The 25,458-nt window shown below is 43.2% G+C and overlaps 1 protein-coding gene across 1 annotated transcript in view; it reads right to left on the bottom strand.

Moving 5' to 3' along the window:
- Positions 1–25,458, bottom strand: part of CCDC91 (coiled-coil domain containing 91) — a 1,353,016-nt gene that overhangs the window by 305,104 nt on the left and 1,022,454 nt on the right. The window contains exon 12 of the mRNA XM_069228181.1: positions 2,839–2,952. Coding sequence (XP_069084282.1) covers positions 2,839–2,952 — 114 coding nt within the window. The remainder of the gene's footprint in view (positions 1–2,838; positions 2,953–25,458) is intronic.

Here is a 25,458-nt window from a genome sequence, read left to right as displayed (position 1 = left end):
TTTTGATGGATAGTTGTAGCTGTCTATTTGCTGATTTCACTTTCCTGCTCTCCCTCTGAGCCTGCTCATGATTCTGAACCATTGTCCAGTAAATAAGATCCAACGAGGGAGTCTCTGCAGGGCCATCTGTAGGAGGGGGCACTAAAGTGTTGCAGGCCAAATCTCTTTTCAAAAAAGCCTGTTGGGTAGCAGTATAATCCCACTGCAATTCACCATCCTCTTCTTGAGGATTAAGCGGGTCCCTCCTAAGCTTAGCCCCGAGTTGCATCTAGCACCAGTCTGCTCAAATGATTTTCTTCTACATGTTGAGTAGTTAGACACCCAGATACTTGCTGCGGAGCTACCTTCAATATCTGAGTCTGTTAAAGGGATTAACTCATCTAAGTCTGAATCCCTAGACTGATTGGAGAGGGAAAAAAAGCTTTCTGCTGCATCGAATGGCCCCTGATTGCTGTTTGCTGCTTTCGCCTCTTTCCCCCTCTGGGCCGAGGCTGGTGTAATAGTCTCATGCGTTGTTAAGTGCTGGGCCATACCCTCAGCCTGTTGTACGTGCGCCTTGCTGCTTAAGGCGCAAGATTGTACATTGCATTTCTCTGGATTAGACTCCTGAAGCCCTTGCTTTAGCTCTTTGGGTTCCTGCTCAGATGATTTCTCACCCCCCACCAGGGGGGGAACCACCACCTCCCCGCTATTTCCTGGGCTTGTACTGGTAGTCTCTAGGCTGGCTGGCACCATCCCCCCTGCATCACATATAGGAGTAAGTACTTCAAGGGATATAGCTGCAACAGATACCTGCCCACCATCGACTCCTGGCACACTGGATTGCGAGTCACTTACTGCCTTTTCCGTGGGCGTTTGCTTAATCCTCATCATGCTGGTAAACATTGTTGGAACCAAGTTCCTTGTGTCCTTTTCCGTATCGGTTGTCTTCTGCAGGGCCCCCTTCGCGTAAAGATTGCTGTGTTCCGTCAATCCGGGGACCGGTAGCTTTTTATCCTTTCTGGTTCCTCCTGGGTCTTGACTCTGCCGTGCCCGTAAGGAGCGAGGGGTCCTACTCGGCTTCGACGCCATCCGGACGTCCCACACGCCAACTGCTATCCCCAAAAAACGGCGGGGTCGCGCTCGGTCGGGAGGAGAAAGAGCGCAGCTCTAGGGCGAGCGCCGCGCTCAATTCTTATTGCGGCGCCCTCCGGTGCTTGCCCTCGCGGCCACGATCCTTGGGGGAGCCGCCAGAAAACCGTAAAGCGCCTGCAGCGGTCCGTGCTGCAGGCGCACGGCGTCCGCGGCATCCACGGCGGGTAAATGAGAGCCGCGTGCAGATAGGGGATGGGCTAGAGCGGTGGTGGCGATCAGCCGGGAAATCCGGCCGCCATCTTGGATTCCCTAACTACATTCCTAAGTCCTTTACCGACCAAGATCGCCTGGTTCAATTCTTTGTTGAGAAATATTACTAAGTGCAATGCAAATATGTGTGTGTATGTATACATCTATACATATAATGATCTATATATATATATATATATAGTTATGTAGGTTTGCATTACTTTTGTTATTAAAAAACATATATAGAAAATAATGGGATACAGTAATTATATGACTCTGTCATATTATACAGTTACCATGGAGATTACTGTGTACTTAGGGTTTCCTTTCTATGATAATACATATAGATCTCAGTATGAACATATGATTATAGGCACAACATATGAATATCTGAGCATGTAAATATTAAAACATGAGTATACATATTTGTATAATGGAATTTGTGCCTTGTACATAAAACAGCACAATTATACTGTGGTTATGCATGTACACACTACTATAATTTAGATGTGGGGGCATGTCTTGATGTATTTATATATTTAATTGTAATTACTAGGTGACAGTTTTTTTTAAATGAAAAAAATAATAATTAACAATAATTTCCTGTTCAGCCTCTGCCCACACCTCCACACTGACTTGTCCCAAACATCTCGACTACTTTGGAACCCCAGACACCCCTTCCACACTCTTCCATTCCATAAATACACAGAAGGAAATTAGTTGACAAATACTCAAGAAAGCGATCAATGCTAGATTTACCCTTGGAGGGTAAATATCACAAAATGACTAAAAGTTATACAGAAGGTTGAACGGTATCAAGTTTAGAAAAACAGATGAAAACTGACATCATGGGCATCTTGTTTCACGTTGAACATTTCTTCTAAGTCAATGGTCTAATATTGTTTTAGGAAAGGATCGCATAGCAAATTTGTCAAAAGAATATGTGAAATGCTGCAAGTCTGACTCATAGGCAAGTTAAGGCCGGCCCTCTCTACCTACTAATTGCTTGCCAAATGACTTCATCATGGGCTCTGATATTCATGATTTTAAGGCATCTCTATCAAACCCTCATTTCAACTGAGGGTTTGCAATGTATCGTTCTGCTCTAACTGACAACTCCATCACCTTAATGCTTCCAAGTTGACTTAGATACACAGTATGTACACAGTCTCCCTTCAAAGTGCTCCAGGGAGACAGAAATACATCATAATGGCCTCTAAACCAGATTATGGTGGTCACATCAATCAGTTATTTTAGAGCGCGCTACTCACCCACAGGGTCTCAGGGCACATGGCATTATTGGCATCATTATATGAGACTACAGCACCAGCATCTGAGCTTTGCTGCAAATGTATTACCACTATTCAGTCCTCATCAACAACACTTTATTATCTCAACAAAAGTAAAACTTGCAGTGAGAAGCACATCATTAGCACACAAACAACCATTAGCAAGCACATATCATTTTGCACAAGAAGAACCTGCAAATAGGTAGAACCTTATAGGAACACTTACCCTCTTCTGCTCTCTAACATATTCCATCAATTCTTCTCTAGTTTGTCTGACAGCTTCTTGAACAGCTGTCTCTGTCCTTTTCTGCTCCTCCGCTATTGCTGATTTGACAAGGTCCTGTTAAAGATTGAAATAAAAATGCAGACAAGTCCATATTACAGTGCTTTATCCAAAGTAATATCATATTTTCTTTCGTGTTAATTGCTGCACTGACTGGACTTTGGAAGGAAGGTAGAAAGGATGAAAACAAAGTAAATAAAAACATCAGGGAGGTGACAGAGCTGTAACCGCAGTGAAACAAGTAGAATAGCTTTACAATAATGGGGCCTAATGAGCTAGAATAGTAGAGTGCTGTTCCTGCGCAGCTCAGCTTGCATCTGACATTATCAGGGGTGCGTTGCACCCGCCTCTCTGACATTATCAGGGGGGTGTTGCCACCAGCCTCTCTTCATTCAAAGAGAAGGTCCTTGAGAGTGCTAGATTTGGCCTCACTGTGCATGGCTCGTGCTCTTGTAGTCAGAAGTATGTTTTTAAGGGAGCAGGACCCTCAGCTATGATTACACATTAAAGCTGTGCTCTACAGGTGCATTCTTTCCCCCGATAATGGTTGGTCTATTAAATAGGGACCCCCAGAATATCGCAGTACAATAATATCGAGAACCGATAATTGAGAGATAAGTCCATATATAGCAAGTATAGATTTACTATTCCTAACTCCACATCTACAACCTTGAAGATCTATATACCATGTAGGTGTATGTGGAGTAAGGTGTAGAAAATCTATACTTACTTAGCTGTATATATTTTGGGTATGATATTTTGTCCTCAATACTCTGTGCCATCGATATTCTGGTGCACACCTTGTGATTCTGTGTGAGGGAATCTGTGGATTTGTTTAAGGTACACATTAAGCATGCTCAATCAACTTTCCACAATCCAACTTTTAACCCTATCAATTAGATGGGATTTAAATTAGAAGGGTGTAAAGTCTGATTTCCTACTTTGTATAAATGAGTTGCCCTCAGCTCAGAGCCATCCCTCCCACACCTATTACCTCAAGTGGTGGATGTTCAGCCTCCACAATCACATTTTTTTGCTGGAGGATGTCCTACCTAGGACATTCTGCATCAGGAAGTCATCACACCTGGACAGTCCAAAAGGATAAACATTACCTCACGTAAACTTAGGAAACTTAATCTGCTTCGTAAAGTGTGGAGTTTTCCAATTCCAACCAACTTCGTAAGTGAAGTTTTAATTTAACTTGCCACTAATCTAAACTAACTTTAAGGAGAGTTTGGAGCATATCGGTCAAGAACATTTTGGGAAATTAGTGGCAAACTGGGTGTTTTAAACATTTTAGGGTTGCAGCAATGGGGAAAACTAGATGTCCTGATTATGGATTTCTACAATATTTGGTCCATGGTGATGGGTCCTCAATGTGTTGACCTTGGCAGTGTTATCTAGATACTAAACTATTTTTGAAACATAAATATTATTTTGTAGCAGCCCTCTGTGACATGGCAGGCTATATTGGATCGTTTCAAATTTGCAGTACTGCTGGTTGGGGTATTTGCATCTCTCTGTAGCTAGGAGATTAACCAGCTCCTGCAAACAAAATATAGTTCTCCAGAGCAGCAGCAGTCTCATCAAGCTATATTTCAGAGCAGGCCAGGGTAGGTTGCACCAACATCAATCAAATGTAAGTGATGACTCTCCCCAGCATAACAGGCTAAACAAAACACTATGCCATAATGGAATCTGGGGTTTCATGATTGGACATTGCTTCTAAATGGCTGGTAAGATGAGGTAGTGACAACCATGTATGCATCCTGAATGCGAAAGATCATGACATTGCTGTCTTAAGAACAACACAACTCAATGCCCTGTACAGTTGCACAACCTTTTCAGACAGCAAATTCCTGTTTGACATACCACATACGAAAGGTGTTGGACTTGGCCATTTCTGCAGGGCCATCCCCTAACATTTTTCCTTTACTTTCCTGTTTTCTGAACCCATTTTTGTTAGCTTGTTGGACAATGTGCTTTTTACTACTGGTAACCAGTGCCAAAATGCGTTTGCTCTCTCCTTTAAACATGGTGAAATTGCCTCTTACCCACTGGCAGATTTAGTTTATTTGTAAGTCCATAGCAAAGTGGTAGTACATGTACTATGGGCTTGTAAATTAAATGCCGCTAATAGGCCTGCAGCACTGATGGTGCCACCCGCTTAAGTATCCTTCTGAACATGTTAAAGATCTGCCATTGCTGTCTGTGTGTGACCTACCATGCTTGCACATCACAAAGGCTTTGCCTCAATACGCTCACAAAAGGTTTGATACTATTCTGTTTTTGACCCCAGACAACCTGGACCAGGGCAGGAAGGCAGAAAATTCCAAACACATTTGGGGGTGGAAACCTTCAGTACCTTCTTCTACTTCAAAGCTGGCAACTGATATTAATAATGGACCCTAAGACCCAATTCAGAAGTAAACCTCTGGACCTGTTGCAGACTCAGTCGGACTGCTGTGCTGCTCTGTAAGAAAGCTGCCATTCTTCTGTCCTGCTGCCTGAGAAAACGGTCTGGACTTTCAGCTTGATCTCAGGACCACCACAATGATCCAAGGGCTAGTTGGCTGGCCTCCTGATCAGAGCCCCAGGGACAGAAAAGGTTCAAACCATATTGAACTCAGTACCTAGACTCTACTTGCTGTGAGTCTTGCCCAACAAGATGTGCCACCCCAGCCCTGGACCATTGGAAGTGGGTCTGAAAGTGCTCTGCCAGCTGTGGTCTTGTAAATATGACGCATCTCCTTGCAACTGCATTGGTACCACTGCAGTATGACACATCCCAAAACGAAGCTCTACATCGCAGCAGGCTGTCTCCTCAGAGCTGCCACTGTGCTACGCACACTCGAAGCAGGCCTTCAAACTGCAAGCACCTCATCGACAGCATCCTCTATGACAATGCAGGACTCCTCATCGCAGCTCAGCAGCTCCCTCAGAACTGATGCGGCTTAACGTATCCTTGACGTGGGATGTCACAAACTTGTGACTTTGTCCTGGTCCAGCACAAACACCTCACCTCAGTTGTGCTTTGAGGTAGTGTTTTTACCTAAATCTTTAATACTGCATATCTCTTTCTTGTGTTTTCACTTTATTACTGTTTGAATTACTGGATAAAGACTTTTCAGATTGCATCTAAGTTAAACCGAACTGCTTTATTGCCTAACTGCTAGAAGGATAAGCAGAGGTTAATATGGAACTTGGATGGTTTGAATAGGGTCTCACCCTCCTCAACCAGTAACCCAATTTCCAATAAAAGGCATCAAGGTATTCATCTAATGCCCATTGAGTTCTTGGTCTTTCAGCTGTAACAGTGAACTAGTGTTGGTACCAGCTTTCATATCAGCTTCTCACACAACACTGTTGCGTCCCGCAGGGGTCCGTCATATGCTTTCTATTATTCAACATCTACCTACCTCATTTACCAAACCTGATTATATCATTCACCCCCACACATTACAACTTTGCAGATGACACCCAAATCATTATAAAAAATAGATGGTCTTAAGACCTCTGCAATGTAATACTTCACTGCTTTCAGGCCATAAACACATGGATGATAAATAACCATCTAAAGCTAAATATTGCAGACAGAGCTTATGACCTGCTGAAAATTACCAGCCTACTGCAAACGTAAGGCCCATTCAACAACATCAAGAGAAGTCAGAAACCTAGGGGTAAACATGGATTCAGACCTATCTTTGTTATGACATGTTTAAGTAAAACAGAGTGACATCTACACAATGAAAACACTATGATGCATCCTCCCACGTCATGGATAATTTCCAGGCTTAACTATGCCAACATCCTTGGTGCACCCGCATTCGTAATACACAAAATATAACTCATCCAAATAAAGCTGCAAGACTCCTTCTCTGCCTTCACCCAGGAGAATACATGACTCCAGTCTGGCAATCACTCCACAGGCTACCAATAGCTAGAAGCACAATGTTGAAGGCACTTTGCATTGTTCACAGAGCCTCCAAGGAAAAGGACTGGTATAATTACAAGCTAAATTCAAGCAATACAAAATAAATCAGGACACTGCACTACAGGCTCGCACCACTTATTATACCATCTTACCATCAAAAATTCGTAGAAGTCACTGCTTTCTCAGTACAAGCCGCCAAGCTCTGGAACTCCCTACCAGCCAGTATTAGAAGCATCCAGTAGCATATAAGCTTCAGAAGGCAGTTATAAACATGGGTATTTCTAAGACAAATAAAGCACCACACATCCTGGCAACAGACCCTGGAAAGACAGTCACACCCTCAAGCTCTATCTTTAGCTTAAAAACCATAATTTGAAAAAACCCAACCAGCAAACTACTTTAGATAAACTGGTAAGTTGAGGAGAACTAACTTATGCTTTACTGGGGTATTATGTAGTTATGTAAGTTCATACATAACATTTCTAGCCAACCCTCATACTAATACCATAACACTCAACTGTCAGCAACTACTTCTTACTTAAGTGTCTTAAGACACTTCTTACATTCACATAAGACATATCTGATACGAGTAATGTCCATCACCAGTACTGTGCAGGCAATAAAACAGCCATAACGAAAAAACTAAAGCAAAAAGAAAAGATGATGGGCGGAACGCGGAACAAATCAAACATTAATTGCAGTCACAGATCTAGGTTTAGTCTATCATCCTGAATATGGTTGGGTCCAAACTGGAGTGGCGGGCAAACAAAACTGATGGATTAAACCCAGATCTGTGACTGGAGTGAATGTTTGATTTGTTCGGAGTTCTGGCCATCATCTCTTGTTTTTGCATTTGTTGCCCTAAGTGTGAAGGGTATACCCAGACGTGGATCCCGTGCTTGCTATGCAAACAGGTTCAAGCTAGCCTGGCTGATGGCGGGGTGATACACTGAAATCGGTCCCAGGATACTTGCTTCCGGTCCAGGGACGAACTCGCCTGGCAGGTTGGGCTGGACTGTTTCCATAAGGAGCAAGGTCAAGACTGATTTGCATTTGGTTGGGTCCAAATTGGAATGGTACTGAGAGCAAACCAAATGATGGATTAAACCTAGATATGTGACTGGGGGTGAATGTTTGATTTGTCCCACATTTTCATTATCTGTTGTCTTTGCATTTGTCATCCTAAGTGGGAAGGGTATGCCTATATGAGGGTCCCGTGCTCGCTATGCCACCAGATTCAAGCTAGCCTGGCTGATGAGGGGTGATACCCCACAACTGGTCCCAGGATGCTTGTTCCTGGGCCACAGAGTGCCTGGCCTGGCATTTTGGGCTGGACTGTTCCTATGTGGTGCAGGGTCATGACTCATTTGCATACAGCTGGGTCCAAACTGGAATGGAATGGCCAGCAAAAAACACTGATGGATTAAACCCAGATCTGTGACTGGTATAAATGTTTGACTTGTTCCGCATCCTGTCCATCATCTGTTGTTTTCTGCATTTATCACCAAAAGATCAAGCATGGAACAATGGAAGAGCTCTATCCACACTGCTGATCAATTGGAGGACTTTAATCTAGTCCATGACTCCAGGTCACAAATATCTATACACTACGGGCACTACTTTAAAATCTCACGATAACATTCAGATGTGAAAAGATAGTGACAATGTACATCCCAACAGATCTCTCCATTTCTATCTCCCTCCAGCAATGCAACCTATGCCACAAAATTTATCCCAAATTTCTAATTGGACAACCCAGTGCAGAAACCAGCAAAACAGACTATATCATAAGAAACAATATAAAAGCAACTGCAGAGCTGTTCAAATCTACTAACGTTATAAAAAACAATAAACTGTGCATCTGTGTCCCCACAGCTTGTCATCCACCACACCGCTATGTGGTCATCAAGCACATCATGGAAACACTTCCGATATAGGATCACAAAACAAAGACAACACACTTTCTTCCAACTACACACCACACTATATGGCATAGCTTGCTTCCCATGAAGGTATGGGCTACAGTACCAAACGCAGGAGTAGAAGTGCAGTACAAATATGCAATACAATACAACATTTATCATTTGTGCAGCACCAAGATTTGTTTTGATCTTATTAAAACTTGTTTTCAATCAGACGTCAAAATTATAAAACAAAATGTGCTTCATTTGTGCTGCTATAACCAATGGTATATGTTGTATTATTTGTTCCGGTATTTAATTATAAAAATTTGTGGTGAATTAGAAACAAATTGACATCCTACTGTATTTCTTTTTGGACTCTTTGTACGGAAGGCCACTGGAATTATGTGATTTTGTGGCTGCAGTGTTTTACGCTTAAGTATGAATTTCTACACATTTACCACATAATCCATCACCTACTGTATAATCGACATATTTTAACAAAAAATTAATTTTGTTTCTAGCTCAAACAGATCGAATGCTACTAAAAACACTGCAACATGTGCTGCCAGACAGTGGAAGGTCCTTCACAAAGCTTGATTGCTCACCTTTCATTTATTTATAGCTGTATTTGGATGTGGAAATGCTACTAATAAAATGAAGCCTCTGCTGTGCCATGACAGCACTAACGTGTAAAAATGATTAATATAATAAAGTTATACTATCAAATAATGCATCACATTAAGTCACATAATTTGTGTTTTCTTACCACATAATTTAGTCCCAGTGAGACTGTCACATAATTAACTTTAGAAAATCCTCTCACTTTCCAGTAAAAGAAAGAAAGAAAAGTAAACAAGACCTCTACGCAATTTGCTAGATGACATAGTCTGACATTTAACCTGTCTTGGAACACCCAGCAAATCTAACCAAATAAAATCAAAATTTAAAGGCATTTTTATTGCTAATTCACCTTGGAACTCACGCACCTTTAAAAACTGTGCAAGCTACCTCTGTCGTTTGGGAGGGGACGTGGGCAAAGATAACCCGGCCCTAAAATGCCCTCCGTGGCCACGGCCCTGCTTGTAGTGGATGTGCTCCACTTGCCCGGTCACCTCTAATCCTGCAGGCCACAAAGGCTTTTACATACATGCCAACAGACCAGATTCAAGCGGAAGACTCCTGATTTTTACTGCCAAAAATTACTTTATTTTGGCTGTCTCCCGCCTGAAATTGCCTCTGTATCAATAATGTCACTAGGGGAAATATATTCTCCCAACTGTTTTTTTTTTTTGTATGACAGAACAGAACTGCGTCTTCCAGGAAACCTAGGAATCACTACCAGATAGATAAGCTGTGTAGTGATTGTGGCGAACATCTTGAAATGGATGTATTCTTCTAACTAACATCATCATTTCCAACCAAAGCAGTGGGTTAACAGCCTCACCTGTTCTCTGTCCCCAGTGGCAAACACAAAGGGGTAAGAAGAGGGGGGGGTGATACAAAAGTGGGACAGCTTTTGCGAAAAGATGGTTGGGCTCACTTTATTTTTTAGCAGAGACAATGTGACTAGGGCAGGGTGTGGGGACGGTGGCCAGGCTGGTGCTTAGACTTGACGTAATGGGGATCTGTGTACAACTAGAAACAAGTCTAAAAGCAACAAATGCACAATCAGGAACTAAAAGTTAAAACAGTTAACTTCAAACCGTGCATCATGTACAAGATCTTGTGGGCTTTAATTCTTTGGCTGATGCTCAGTGCACTGAAGCTTGTGGTGAAATGCCAACACTGGTTGAGGCCTTCAGTGAGACATAGGTGACAGCCTAACCCAAAGATGGCCATCCCAAAGCGAGAAAGAAGCACAGAGGCAGCACAATTCAAGAACTGAGGAGGTGACTCTGATGTGCAGGGGCAAGTCATTCCAGGCTTTGTAAGAGAGGCAGGAGAAAGCATGACCACCAAATCTGGTTTAGTGTGAGTGCTAGTAAAAGTCAGGATGAACAGAGATGTCTGGCAGACTTTTATAGCTGGCTTGGCATGATGCAGTCTTTTGAGGTTTAGGTTCAGCATGGCATATCTATTTTGAACCCACTCAAGTGTATTTAGGAGATTATTGTTTGTGTTGGCCATCGTATACCCTGTTTCTTTAGTTTCAACAAGCTATCAAAATTGTGGTTAATTCATAACAAATAAGTCTGATTCCATATTTTGCGTGTTTGGAAGGACAAGAAGAACTTTCTTCAGTAATGGAAGTTGGATCTTCGGACTAGCTCATTAATTTGTGATTCGAAGAAAAAATCTGAATTCAATAGTGTACATCCAAAATACTCAATTACCTGTGCCCTGCAGGCAAATGTATGTCTTAAATAATATTGGGAAAAGCAATAAGGGCCAGATGTATCAAAATATTTTGCACTCGCAAACGGCGAAATCGGCCGTTTGCGAGTGCAAAATCGTGGTCTGCAATGCATCAAAGGCATTCGCAGACCACAAAATGAAAATCGCAAAAATTGCGATTTTCTGCGTTGCGACCTGGATTTTGCGAATCGCAATTTGCGATTCGCAAAATCCAGGTCGCAAGACAATTCTGCAAAAAATCGCAAATTGCGATTTTTCGCAGAATGGTATTTTGCACATGCAGAATACCATTGTCTGCAACCAGGTGGTAACCTGGTGCAAAATTTAAAAATGCAGTAAAACTGCATTTTTACATTTAATCTGTAAAGCACACATGCCCATTTGGCATGTGCGTACTTTACATGGTAAAAAAAAAAAAAATTGGGGTGCAGGAGAGGGGGCCTTAGGCCCCCAGCACCCTGGCCTTTTGCATTTCCCAAATTGTGATTTCTGGTTCAGAAATCGCAATTTAGGAAATGCAAAAAATTCGCAGCTATGGGCCAGCAGGCCCATAGCTGCGAATGGGGCCAGTATCGCAATTTATGATTCGGTAATTGCATTTGCGATTTTTAAGAAATAGCAATTACCGAATCGCAAATGTGATACATGGCCCTTTGCGAGTCGGTAATTGCGATTTCTTAAAAATCGCAATTACCGAATCGCAATGGGCCAGAATCATACATCTGGCTCTAAATCCTGTGGAATGTCGCAACCCTCCCTGCATGAGGACAGCCCTAGTGATTTAATTTGGATTTGTTGACTTCTGTTCTAGAGAAATGACTGCATCCACTCTAGCACTTGTCTCAACATCTTCTTTATTCCATCAGTGTTTTGAGTAGCAGATTGTTTTTGTTCTGAATGCATCATAAGTTGCTGATAGGCTGCACAGCACAATGATCTTCATCCACTATAGATGGCAGTCAGTCAAGGTAGTTTCAGTTCCTTGCATTGGTCGGAAGCCTTATTGTTGGTCGTGTTGGAGGCAGTCACATTCCACATGCTTCTGTATTTTTGTGGTCACTTCCTTTTCCAAGATGTGCTCAGACAGAGGAGGCTTCAGATGTTTCTGTAGTTAGCTAATACCCTTAAGGCTGCATTGTTTTACTTATTGATGATTGATGCGACTATTGTGTGTTTCAGGGGTATTAATGGTATACCCTATGTGACTGACGATTTAATTAGTTTTGGTTTATACGCACTGATAGTCATAGAAACTCACTGCCGTGACTTTTTGCTGAGATTCTAAAGCGGTGAAACATATCACTTCAACCATACAGGTGAAAGTGTTACTTTAATTTTTGAAACGTCTTCCACTATTTGTTCTCCTGCCTTACCAGACAGTTTGTCCCTCATTATGAACACGGCGGTTAAAACCGTCGTGTTCATGCTGGCGGTCAAAACACTGTCCGCCAGCGTCCTCGGATCCCCGCCGGCCATATTATGAACATTCCAGTGGGCCGGCGGGCGGAAAAAGGAAGGCCTGGCCGGGACATTGATGGCGCCAAAGCCTCTGTGCGGCGGGTGCAGCTGCACCCGTTGCGAAGATCACTGCCCGAAAATCAGGCAGTGACCTGCGCGATGGGGCACTGCACCGGGGCCCCTGGGGGCCCCTGCACATGCACTTGGCATGGGCAGTGCAGGGGCCCCCAGGGGTGCCCTGTGCACCCCTTCAGCCAGCCTTTCCCTGGCAGGGAAACCCACCAGGGAAAGGCTGGTGGCTGAGGAAACATTATCCAAGGGGCAGCACCGCTTCCCTGTCGGATAATGTTTCTGACCGCCGCCAGGCTGCCTGGCGGAGGCAGCCTGGCAGTAAGTGAGGGCTGCAGATGGCGGCACTCATGGATTACATTATATGGCAGTGTGGCCCGCCATGCCGGCTGGCGGTTTTACCCGCCACCACCGGCATGGCGGGCCACACAGCCACATTCATTATGACCACTTTTATCTGCAGACAAGCTCCTGTTGCACCTCATTATAACTCATTCACTTACTCTCTGTGGTCTTCTTATATAAATGGCCTCTTAGTATGGCTAATATGTTTTCTCAGTATCTTGCTGAGGTTTGAAGCAACTTTTTAGCCAAATATACAAGCCTTCCTCTACTTAATGATCTCAATTTTTGGATTGACTCCTCTTCTTGTACTGAGGTCAGTATTCTCCATAGGACCTGTGATGCTCTTGGTCTACTGTAGCATATGCCTTCCCCCTACACATTCTGTGTGTTACATGCTTGACTATATCTTTTCATCATTGAAGGACATCACTGTTAGCTCACCTTTCCAAATTATATAGGCTGGCTTAGTGACTCATCAATATCAGTGTCTGGTCATGTCTGTATCTCTTTAGAAACAATAGGTTAGGACAGAGATTCAGCAATGCTACACCTATATGGGGAATGATGTGTGGCATTCAGACACAACTTAACAAATCAATAAGGAGATTTAATGATAATAGCAAACAATGCATTTGGTGTGAGACTAGAAGATGACATGCCATTAACATACCAAAGCAAATATTAATAATACTGAAATGAGAAAACCTTATATCAAGAGTACAGAAGCGGTATGCCATAAGTAAATTGAAGAGAATTGGTGAATGAATAAAGCTTGGTGATCTTCTGGGCAAGACAGAAGCATGATCAAACGTTTGCTTTCACTATAACTGTACTGTTTCATTATTGTGTTTATTTTATCATAATGTTACTCCTTTTGCTCTTCTGCAAGAATGTTGGCCTGCTAGTCCTATTGGCTCAGAGTGGCCATTCATAGTGTGACTTGCATGGGACATTATGATGGAAGGATCGGAAATGTGCTGCTAGATCATGATGCGAGTTTCCAGGTGGCACACTCGTGACCAGGTCAGTGGCATCACTGATGACATCTCAAATGACATCTCAAATGACATCACTGATGACATCATCAAGTGAGTGTGAGGGTTTTCTAAATGTTTTTGAGTGTAAAGCATATATACCAAGTTAATAGAAACGTTAAAATAGTATACTTTCTGTACTACTAATGAGAGGTACTACTTCTAACATATATTATGTGAATGGCTGTGTGACTCTGTGTATCCATGTGTGAGTGGGTGTCTGAGTGTCTATATGGAAGTGTAAGTGGGTGTCTGAGTGCCTCTATAGGGAGGTATGTGAGCAGCTCTGTGTGGGTGAGTGGATGTGTGAGTGACTATACTGGTGAGTGAGTGGGTGTGTCAGTGGCTGTATTGGGGAGTAAGTGGCTGTGTAAGTGCCTGCATGGGGGGTCAGTGGGTGTGTAAGGGACTATGTGGGTGGCTGAGTGAGTGTCTGAATGGCCGTATGAGTGAATGACTGGCTGTGTAAGTGGCTGCATTGCTGTGAGTGGCTGTTTTCGTGACTGGTTCAGTGAGTTGCTGTGTGAGTGGCTGTATTGCAGAGTAAGTGTCTGTGTTAATGGATGTATGGGTGAATGAGCAGATGTAAGTACTTGTACGGATGTGTAAAGGGGTATGTAAGTATTTATGTGGGTGTGTGAGTGTGACTGCCTGTGTGGGTGAGTGAATGGCTGTGATGTGAGGCTGTGTGGGTACGTGGCTGGTTGTATGAGTAAATGTATGAGTGAGTGAGGGGTGTGTGAGTGGGTCTATGGATGAGGGGGTGGGAGTACTTGTATGGGTATGTGTGTGGGTGCATCCGTGGGTGTATGAGAAGTTGTATATGAGTGTGAGTGAGTGAGTGTGTAAGTGCCTTTTTGGATGATGCCATCAGTAAAGTCATTTGAGATGTCATCAGTGATGTCATTGACCATGTCATGAGTGATGTAATATGTGAGGTCATAAGTAGTGCATTTTGGGAGCACAAGTTATAGTTAGCTCAGGTAACCATAACTGCTGAATTTCACTGGTTTTGTATAACTGCAATGTGAGCCTACGTATTACATCCCTGTAACGTTTGTTTTTTCAGTGAATTTCTAAGGTTTTTTATTCTATTTCCCAACTATAACGTCCCTGTAACCTTTGTTTTTTTTGTGATTTAAAAAAAAAAAAATCTATTTCCTAACCATAAGACCCCTGCAACCTTTGTTTCTTTCAGTGAATTTCTATCCTTTTTTAATTCTATTTTGTAACTATAACACCCCTGTAACTTTTGATTTTTCAAGTATATTTCAACTGTATTTTGTAACTATAATCTGTATTGTTTTAAAATGGGTGTGTGACTGTTTCTATAGGTAAGTAAAGGGGATTTATGAGTAGGTGTATGGCTCTATCAGTGAGTGTGTGAGATGTTTTGAGGGTATGAATGGGTGCATAAGTCTGAGTAGGACTATGAGTCAGTGCATGTGTGTCAGTGGATCTGTGAGTGGGTGTATGAGTTTGACTTCCTGTGTGTGTGGGTAAATGAGTCTCTGAGTGGGTCTGTGAGTGGGTACGTCTCTCAGTGGCTAAGTGAGTGTATCAGTGTTTGAGTGGGTCAGTGAGGGACTGAGTGGGTCTGTGAGCGGGTGCATGAGGGTCTGAGTGGGTGTGTGAGGGTCTGAGGGGGTATGTGAGTGAGTGCATGAGGATCTGAGTAGTTCTGTAAGTGGGTGCATGAGGGTCTGAGTGAGTCTGTGAATGGGTGCTTGAGTCTCTGAGAGGGTCTGCGAGTCGGTGCGTCAGTGTCTGTGTGTAAGAGTGGGCGCGTCAATGTTTGAGTGGGTCTGTTAATGGGTGCGTGAGGGTCTGAGTGGGTCTGTGAGTGGGTGCATGAGTGTGAGTGGGTGCATGAGTACCTGAGTGGGTCTGTGAGCGGGTACATGAGTGAGAGCTTCTATGAGTGAATGATTTAGTGTATGGATGAATGTCTGATTTTTTTTTAAATGTTTTTGCTATCTGTGAATCAGTCGCAAAGTTACACAGGGGAAAGGGAGTGTTGCGATGTATTCATGAATATCGTGCGGCGTGAAATTTACCTAAAATGGTGGCCGCAACTTTCTGCCAATCACAGCTTTTCTGTTGGTTCGTCAATCCGCCGCAAAAACACCACGACGTATCCACGGCCCTAGATAAATAAATGTATTTCCCATTTGATATCTCAAAAGCTACTGAACAGATTTACACCTAATATTCAAAAGCGTAATCTGCGAACCGAAACCTACCTTTTTGCCAAATGTGGTGTAATTCCATCCAGTGGTTCGGGCTGTAGTCTTATTCAAACCTCCTATGGGAATTAACATGGGAAACTAACGTTTTTGATCCCCCGCTTTTTCTCCGCCCCGCTTGACGGATCACTCCAAAACTTCACTTGTGCAACAAAAATCACTTACCAGCACACTTTTTTGTGAAAATTTTGGGAAGATTCATCAAACAGTGGCAAAGATATAGGCAAGTCAAAAAACACTTTTTCCATGGAAACATGGTCCTAACTATAACTACCTGCCAGTAGGTAATAATATGTCTCACACATACTAACCTACTACCAATCAGCTGTAGGTAGTTATATTTAGAACCTAGTTTCCAAAGGAAGTGTTTTTTGCTTTGTCATTAACTTTGGCGCTGTTTGATGAATCTCCAGAAACATTAAAAAACTAGAACGCCCCTCACTTCAGCTGCTGTCTTAAAAGTTTCAGGGTGATTCATCAGGGAGGGATTGAGAAAAAGTGGGGGGCCCAAAATGCATATTTCCCATAGGGATTTTAGACATGACTACAGCTCAAACCGCTGGACAGATTACCACATTTGGCAGAAAGCTAGCCCTTGGTCCAGAAAGAGACCTTTGTGTAATTTGATGTAAATCCATTCAGTAGTTTTGAAGTTATTAAAGAAAAAATACGTTTGTATAGAAAAAATAAATTTGTATAGGTAAGGACGCGGATCTCATTCTGGAAGTGCTGGCAGGTCCATGGATTGGACAAAAAATAATACTTGAGCAATTTATTACCCACAAGATATCACTAAGGGACCCCTGTATGTGTCCTATGGTGTCAGGATACCTGTATCCTGACCCCTTATGTGTTTTTGCCCTCTTACTCCCCCCCCCCCAGCCGATACGATAATGAAAATGGTGACTACAACTTTTCTGTCAGGTTGTGGCAAGCCAGTTGGGGCCTTGTTTCTCCCCTAGATCCATCAATCCAGATCAGCAGAGAATCCAGGTCCCTGTATTTCTATATTTTTTTAAATATAATGTTTTAGAAAATACTGAACGGATTTACACCAAATAAAAAGCACAATCTGCGTACCCAGATCTAGATTTCTGCCAACTTTGGTACACATTCTGTTCAGCAGCTCAGGCTGTAGGTGTGTCTAAAGACCCTATGGGAAAATGAATGGGGAAAATGTGTTTTGGGATCATCCCTTTTTCTCAGCTCCTGCTTGACGGATCACCCTGAAACTTTCAAGATAGCAGCTGAACGAAGCAAAGTAAACATTTTGAAAAGTTTATAAAGATTCGTCGAGCGGCACCAAAGTTCTTAGCAAAACAAAAAACACTTATCTATGGACACTAGGTCCTACCTATAACTATCTATTTTATATATATACATATATATATATATATATATATATATATATATATATAATAATTCCTTATGTACAAGGAAAAGCCGGGACACCTTCGTGATGTTCATTTATTCAGGAAAAAGTTTCATGATTTCAGATTTCTACCTTGACATGTATTTGCTCGAAAGAGATATATTATTATATTATATGTAGGAGGGCATTTGGTCCAGATTACAGTAATTATTAAACTTTGGAATGTTGAGGAATAGTGGATGAAGAACAGATCTGTGCACAATACGAACACAGTTCTAAGATGGCTGCCACCGTTTGTGAGTCCAATGTGGGTTTAAACAGTGATGTCCTATGTTTGTGTTTCGATATTATTTAAACATGTGTTTGCATTCCCACTCCATCCGTGAGCCAGGCTACGGCCGAAACGTGTTGGAGGGGAACCCTTTTCCTGAATAAATGAACTTACAGCATCACAAAGGTGTCCAGGCTTTTTCTTGTACGGAAGGAATTGTATTTATGTTGTTGTAGTATATATATATATATATATATATATATATATATATATATATATATATATATATATTCCCTTCTGCCCCCTACAGAGAGTAATGTCAACCTGTGTAGGGAGATAAAATAATATCTTCTTAATTGAAAAAGCACAACAACTGATAATTAAAAAAAAATTCCCTACATTTTCAATTTCCGTCTTTAAATCTATATTCGTTACAAAGTTTCACTGCATGTACTCATCCTATAAGGATACTCATCACACTCTTGTTCAAAGCTACTCTTGGTTTTACTATAGCAACACAGACTAGAAATCCAGGACAACAGAATGCTTCCTGACTTTATTCCTCCTCTCTAGCATCTCAGATACCCATTGCAGAAAAAACCTATTTCTTTGACTCTATTCCAAAGCCTTCCCTGTTTTCACCACAGCAAGACTGGAACCTGCCTTAACACTATCACATCCCTCTAATTACAGTCATTTTGACCCTACAATACTGGCTTATACCTTCAATGCATCCATGAGGAACATAGGATGCTTCACATTAGCTGCTGCAGCAGCAGGGCCCAGAAAGTAGATTTTGATTTTTTTAATAGAATTTGGAAGTTTCGGTGGCCAGTGCTCGTTTTCATTAGAGCATCTTTTTTTCTTCTCTCTTCTAACACAGTCTTGTGTTCTAAGTAGTTTTCTTTATGTTGTCTTCCAGGTATCTTGGGCTTGGAGGTCTGATCTGACTTCTGTATCTTCCTCTCATAACCTCCCCTTTGTTTCTGCTGTAATCCATTCTTTTTCCTGGGGAATGTCCCTTTGAGTTTTTTTTATTTTTTTGAACGGTACCCTAAGGAGGATGTCTCATCTTTACCTTTACCTCAGTCCCACTCCATTTGCAATCTGTTGAAAATTGGGTTACTGGTTGTGTGTGTGCGTGGGGCGGAGGCGAAAACCTACTCAAGCAGCAGCCACAGTTTTTGCCAGGGTGAAGTCACAAGGAACGCCAAATTAACCTGTGCTCAGTCCTCTGGTAGCTTGGCACAAAGCAGTCAGGCTTAACTTAGAGACAATGTGTAAAGTATTTATGCATTACTTCAAACAGTAAGATTGTGAAAAGACAACACAAGAAAAATCCCACACCGATTTAGAAAAATAGAGTAAAACTTAATAAATTATTTGACACCAGAACAACAAAATTCCAATCAGTAGGACCGGAGATATGCAGTTTTTATGGGTTAAGTAAAAAAAAGTGCTTGGATGCACAAAGCACCAATAGTGGTTATCTGGTAGCACCGGTCCAGGGCAAATTCACAAGTTCAGGCTGACCGGGATGGAGCGTGGGCCAGATACAGGGACCAAGTTAGGCTAACAGAACAAATTACCTTAAATCCTACTTTGCACAGCATTTCAGGATCCTGCATCGAGGATATGTTGAGCATCGGCGATTCTGAGGAGCTGTTGGACAGATACACAAAGACATGCATTGAGTACTGGGGTGACAAGACTCACAGCAAGCAAAGCCCAGGAGCTGGGTTCAGGGTGGTTGGAGCCTTTTCTGTCCCTGAGGCTCTGATCAGGAGGCCAGGTGCCTAGCCCTTGACATTACTTTGCTAGCCAGCCAACTAGTCCTTGACGTCACTTTGATGCTCTTGGGATCAAGTTGCAAATCCAGTCTTGTTCACTCAGGCACCTTACAGAACAGCAGTTCTTCCGAGTATTCAAGCGGTCTGGAGGTGTACTGAACTAAATATAATAAGTTAACCCAATGTTATCCTAAGGAAGAGGCAGGTCTTGCAGCAGTGAAAAATGAGTTTAAGTGTTTAGTACCAGGACATGTAAAAGTGAAAGGTACAAGTCCAACTTTTCAAATACACTGCGCCCTGCCCTATGGGTTATATAGGACCTACCCTAAGAGTGATGTATATCCACTGAGAAAGATTGCTTGGGCATGGCAAAAGGCTTATTTCGTCAGGTTGAAATGGCAGGTTCAAACTGCACACACTGGGTGCAATGGCTGGTCTGAGTCATGTTAAAAAGGCTACTTAGGTGGGTGGCACAGGCCCACTAGTAGCATTTCATTCACAGGCCCTGGGTACACGTAATACCACTTTATTATGGAGTTAAAAGTAAATTAAATTTGTGTCAATTGGGTATAAGCCAATATCACCATATTTGAAGGAGAGAGCACATGCATTTTAGCACAAGTAAGCAGTGGTAAAGTGGGCAGAGTCCTAAGGCCAACAAAAACGAGCCAATAAAAAAAATGAAGGGGTGCGGCAAAACGTTTGGGGGTAGGCCACCCTAAGACTGATAGGTCTCCCAAGCCCACCTCAAAATACAATCATGTCCTCATGTATTTTCCTGTGAACACACACAAAATGCAACTTGTGGGCCACAGCGTGTACAGTGATTTCAAGGATCTGAAAGTCACACTGATCTTTGTCCTCCAATGATGTTCTCGCTACCTCCGACAACTTGAAAACCAAGCCATGTGTCCTAAGGTCACCCAGACAAGAAGAAAGCCCCTAATGGAGTGACCCTCAAAAAGGGAAACAAAGAATTCAAGTAGGAGAAAGAGGCAGAGGTGAACTCTTAAATCCTGCATCTGGCCTTTCTGTCCATGTAGAAAAACATTTGATATTGTAAAGTTTCTGAGCATCAAAATATTCGAGAACCAGGGGTGGCACTTATAGAAGGGGTAAGAACACAATACCCTTCTAAAAGGCATAGACTGCTCCTTCAGACTACTGATTTGAATTATCAAGCCCTCATTATTGAAATGTATTTAATCTTGTTTATATGCATTCTTCTGCTATTCTGAATTGAGTTGAACTGAGTATTGAAGTTTCAATCGGCTAATGTGGTATATTTCTATTTACACGTGCTACTGCTTGGGCTGATATATTCATTAGAGCCTTTCTTGGCTTAAGGGATGATTTCCTGACATTGCCCCTCCTGGGCGCTTGCATGATGCAACAAAGGAATGCGACGCAAAGTCTGTTGCGGCCGGCTGTGAGGCCAGAATTGCTACTAGTTTTCATTAGGTCTTGCCCGCAGACAGTGCTCATTCGCTGTTGCTTGGCGACAATAAGGATTCTTACTGTGAGGCTTAAGGTTAAGTGTTCAAGAGCAAGGATGCTGCGACAACAGTTTTAAAATAGTAAAATGTTCTTTTATATTGAAGCAGTTCTGCCAGCGAGGTCTTCGAGTCATTTGCAAATTGATTCTATCATCATTTTGCCTATTTTAAAAGCACCCGAGTAAATAAACAGTTGCTGTTAGTGCTGCTCTTAAGCACTCACACTGAACGCGTTCTTGATCGTTCAGCAATTAGTGATCATTCTGACCCTGGCGTAACGTTCTTATTCTTTGGGGTGCAAACTTATGTTCGATTCGGTGCAGAATAAAATATACCGTTTACAACTTTCTTCAAAGACGTAACAGCCGTGTATGGGTTTATTTGCACTTCTTAATATTGAGCTGTGAAGTCTTACGTTGTGAAATGGGACGTCCTAGCATCATGGGAAGCTGCATCGTCAACCGGGGAAGCTGGGGCATCTTCCTTTTCATTTAATCTGATAATTATCTATTGCAGGGATTTAATACTGGCAAATTGTAAGCGTCACGGCACAATCGGGGCACTTAGTTTATTATTTAGTTATCTTGAAACCTTTCCCCAGGATAGCGCGAACTATTAATGTGATTTCTTTACAGCAACAATGTTCTCCTATCGAACACAAATTCATGGCAATATATGTCGAATGTCCAGGTGTGATTAGGGCACATGAACACTGTTCCCCTGAAACTCTTCTCCCCAGGCTAATATGTATTTAGTATATACAGGGGCATAGGTTTAAGGGGTGTTTGGGGTGTGATACCCTCCAAAAAATGCATTTTGGGGCTGGAAGTTGGGTTTGTGGGCCCTGATTCGGGTCTCCTATGGCTTTGTTAATTTTTCTTTTCATCCTTATATGACTAAAAGGTTTTACCTTGTGAATTTTTTCTTTATCGGGAACATAGCCAGAGGTCCACCTAATTTAAATCATTACTGACCCTTACCCTCGTGGGAACAGTGTATCTCAAACCTTGCCTTTACACTTCGGCATACAGTTTTTAGTTGTAAAATTTGTAATTCACACCCTTTGAATCTCACTGACTAAGCTACACTCCAAGTACACCTGCGATGACTGCTTCCAACTGTGGCATATTGTGCCTTTTTAGGTCTTGCCTGCGACAGTGCATGCGCTCTTGCTGCGAGGGGTTATTGTTTACTATAAAGGGCTGGGAGTCCACCCATTGCTAACCATTTTTGCTTCATTGTCACTCTTGTTTGCTGCCCCCTATTTGGCTATTGCATGCCAGTGTTGTGTTGAGCAGAAGAACCAAAGGCTCTCAAATGGTGAATGAAACTAATCCTTTTATTGAAGACGAACACACCCACGCCCAGGAGCATCCGACAGCGACGAGTCTCAACTGCAACTGATTGACGTTGCCATGAGTCTCTCAACTGTGGTTCCAGCCCCAGAGCATGGAACACAACTTAAACGCAAACATGGATAGCATAGATAACATTAGTTGCCCATGTGGTTAAATATGTACGCACCCTTGCGCAAACACAAATGCTGTTTACTTACAAACTATTACAACATCTCTCCCCCTTCCAAAGTAAAAAATTATAAAGAAAACTATTTTGAGATAAACATAACAAAGTACAAGTTACTTACCTTCAGTAACGAAATATCTGGTAGAGACATATTCTAGTTGCAGATTCCTTACCTTAGAATTTTCCCCCAGGCGTCAGACTGGATCCGGAGATATTTCTTCGAGCAATACCCTTGCGCGTCGGTAGGTGGCGTCGGTCGACTCCGCAGGCGTCGCAGTCGCCGTGATGATGTCGGGAGTAGTACATAGGCGCCGCCATCGCACAGTGACGTCAGTTTCTTTTAACGACTTTCCACGCCAGAGCGCAGAGCCACTAAGGACACTGAGATTGGTGCGCCAGAGCTAAGGACCTGAAAGAGGGAACCCCTGTCCCTAGAAATCAGTTTGCCAGTGGGGAGGATGGGTGGGCGGTAAGGAATCTGCAACTAGAATATGTCTCTACCAGATATTTCTTTCCCAAAGGTAAGTAACTTATACATCTGATAGAGACTTCTAGTTGCAGATTCCTTACCTTAGAATAGATACCCAAGCAATGCCATCCTCAGTGGTGGGCTGCGAACCAAGATCATACTAGAAAGAAAAAAAGAAAAAATGTTGCACTTGTATAGCGCACTACTCACCCGTTAGGGTCTCAAGGCGCTGTACGCATACCGCTGTGAAACCCCTCCTGGCTTTTCCCTGTGAGGCACCCACTCCTGGGCAACCCCAAGGGTGAAGCCAGGCATCCAAGCGCTGTCGGGGCCATTGTGGAGATTAAGCAAGCTATTGCCCAGAGTTACAGAGTGGGACACATTAATTAGATTAGGCACTGAGGCGAGAATTATCTGGTCCAAGGGAATTGAGCCCAAGACCTGCCAAGGCGGGAATTGAATCCTGGTCCTGGGCCAGGTATCTGCATCAAGGTCTGCCGCTCTAACCATTGTGCCACACTTCTCCACTAGAAAGTCCTGCAGGACCGAACAACCAAAGTAGCCGTCTCGACGGACCAGGCAGTAATGCTTAGCAAACGTGTGCAGGGATGCCCACGTAGCTGGCTGACAGATATCCAGGACAGGAAATCCGCAAGCTAATGCAGTGGATGCAGCAGTTGCTCTGGTAGAATGAGCCCGCGAGCCTTCAAGAGGTTGCTTTTTAGCCAAAGTGTAGCACATTTTGATGCAAAGAAGCACCCATCGAAAGAAGGTATGCTTTTGCACTACCTTCCGTTTCTTCACACCCACACAGCCAACAAAGAGTTGATCGTCCACCCGTAAATCTTTAGTACGATTGAGGTAGAACGCCAACGCTCTTTTTGGGTCCAAACGGTGGAGTCTCTCTTCCTCATGGGAAGGATGTGGGGGTGCATAGAAGGTAGGCAAAGTGATGGACTGGCCTACATGAAATGGTGTAACCACCTTAGGAAGGAAGGAAGGAAGCTCTAGTGAGTAATATCACTTTGTCAGGGTGTACAGACAAGTATGGTGGCTTTGAAGAAAGGGCCTGAAGCTCACTCACCCTGCGAGCAGAGGTGATAGCGATGAGAAAGACAGTTTTGAATGTGAGGAGCCGCAAGGGACAATTATGCATTGGCTCAAAGGGGGTAAACATCAAGTAAGTAAGTACAAGATTAAGATCCCACTGAGGCACGATGAAGAGAGTGGGAGGAAATAAGTGGGTGAGCCTTTTTAAGAACCTACTCACAATAGGAGATTTAAAGAGTGAGGGCTGATCAGGAAGCCTAAGAAAGGCGGAAATGGCAGAAAAATACCCTTCAAGGGTGCCCAATGCAGAGCCCTGCTGGGCTAAATAAAGAATGAACAAAAGAACCTCTGAAAGAGGGGCAGAAAGGGGGTCAACAGATTTGTTGGTGCACCATGCCAAAATTTATTCCAACAACAGGCGTATACACTTTTAGTCGATGGACTCCTAAAAACCAAGATAACATTACAGACTTCGGGTGGAAGGGCAAATGCCGTTAACTGTTGCCGCTCAATCTCCACGCATGAAGGCGGAGGTTGGACAGGTTCGGGTGGAGAACCGTCCCCTGCTGCTGCGACAGAAGATCCGCCCGAAGATGCAGTCTGAGTGGAGGATCGATGGACATGCTCAATAGCTCTGGATACCACACTCTTCGAGCCCAGTCAGGAGCCACCAAGATAACTTGGGCCCAGTCGTACTTGATTTTCTTGAGAACTCTGGGCAGAAGAGGGATAGGCGGGAAGGCGTAAAGGAGGCTGGAGCTCCACTCGAGACGAAAAGCGTCTCCGAGCGAGTGCCACCTTGGAAAAGCGTCTCCGAGTGAGTGCCACCTCGGAAATTCCACACGCAAAATAGCTGACATTGCGCGTTCTCTGCAGAGGCAAACAGATCTAACCAAGGCTCTCCTCACTTGAGAAAGAGAAAGATACCTTGAACCACCTCCGGATGGAGACGTCATTCGTGATCGACAGTGCGTCGGCCGCTGAGTTCGTCTGCTCTGGCTTTGAGAGAGCCCGCCAGATGTTGAACCATCAGGGTAATGCCATCATGTTCCAGCCATGTCCAGAGGCGTAATGCCTCCTGACAAAGGGTCCAGGACCCTACTCCCCCTTTTTGTTGGAGTACCACATGGCGGTAGTGTTGTCCGTGAACATCTGCACCACTTTTCCTTTGAGAGAGGGAAGGAATGCTTTCATCGCAAGCCGGATCGCCCGGAGCTCCAGCATACTTATGTGGAGACCCGACTCT

Source organism: Pleurodeles waltl, chromosome 4_1 (assembly GCF_031143425.1).
Source record: "Pleurodeles waltl isolate 20211129_DDA chromosome 4_1, aPleWal1.hap1.20221129, whole genome shotgun sequence".
Lineage (NCBI taxonomy): Eukaryota > Metazoa > Chordata > Amphibia > Caudata > Salamandridae > Pleurodeles > Pleurodeles waltl.
This window is presented reverse-complemented; position numbering and strand designations above follow the sequence as displayed.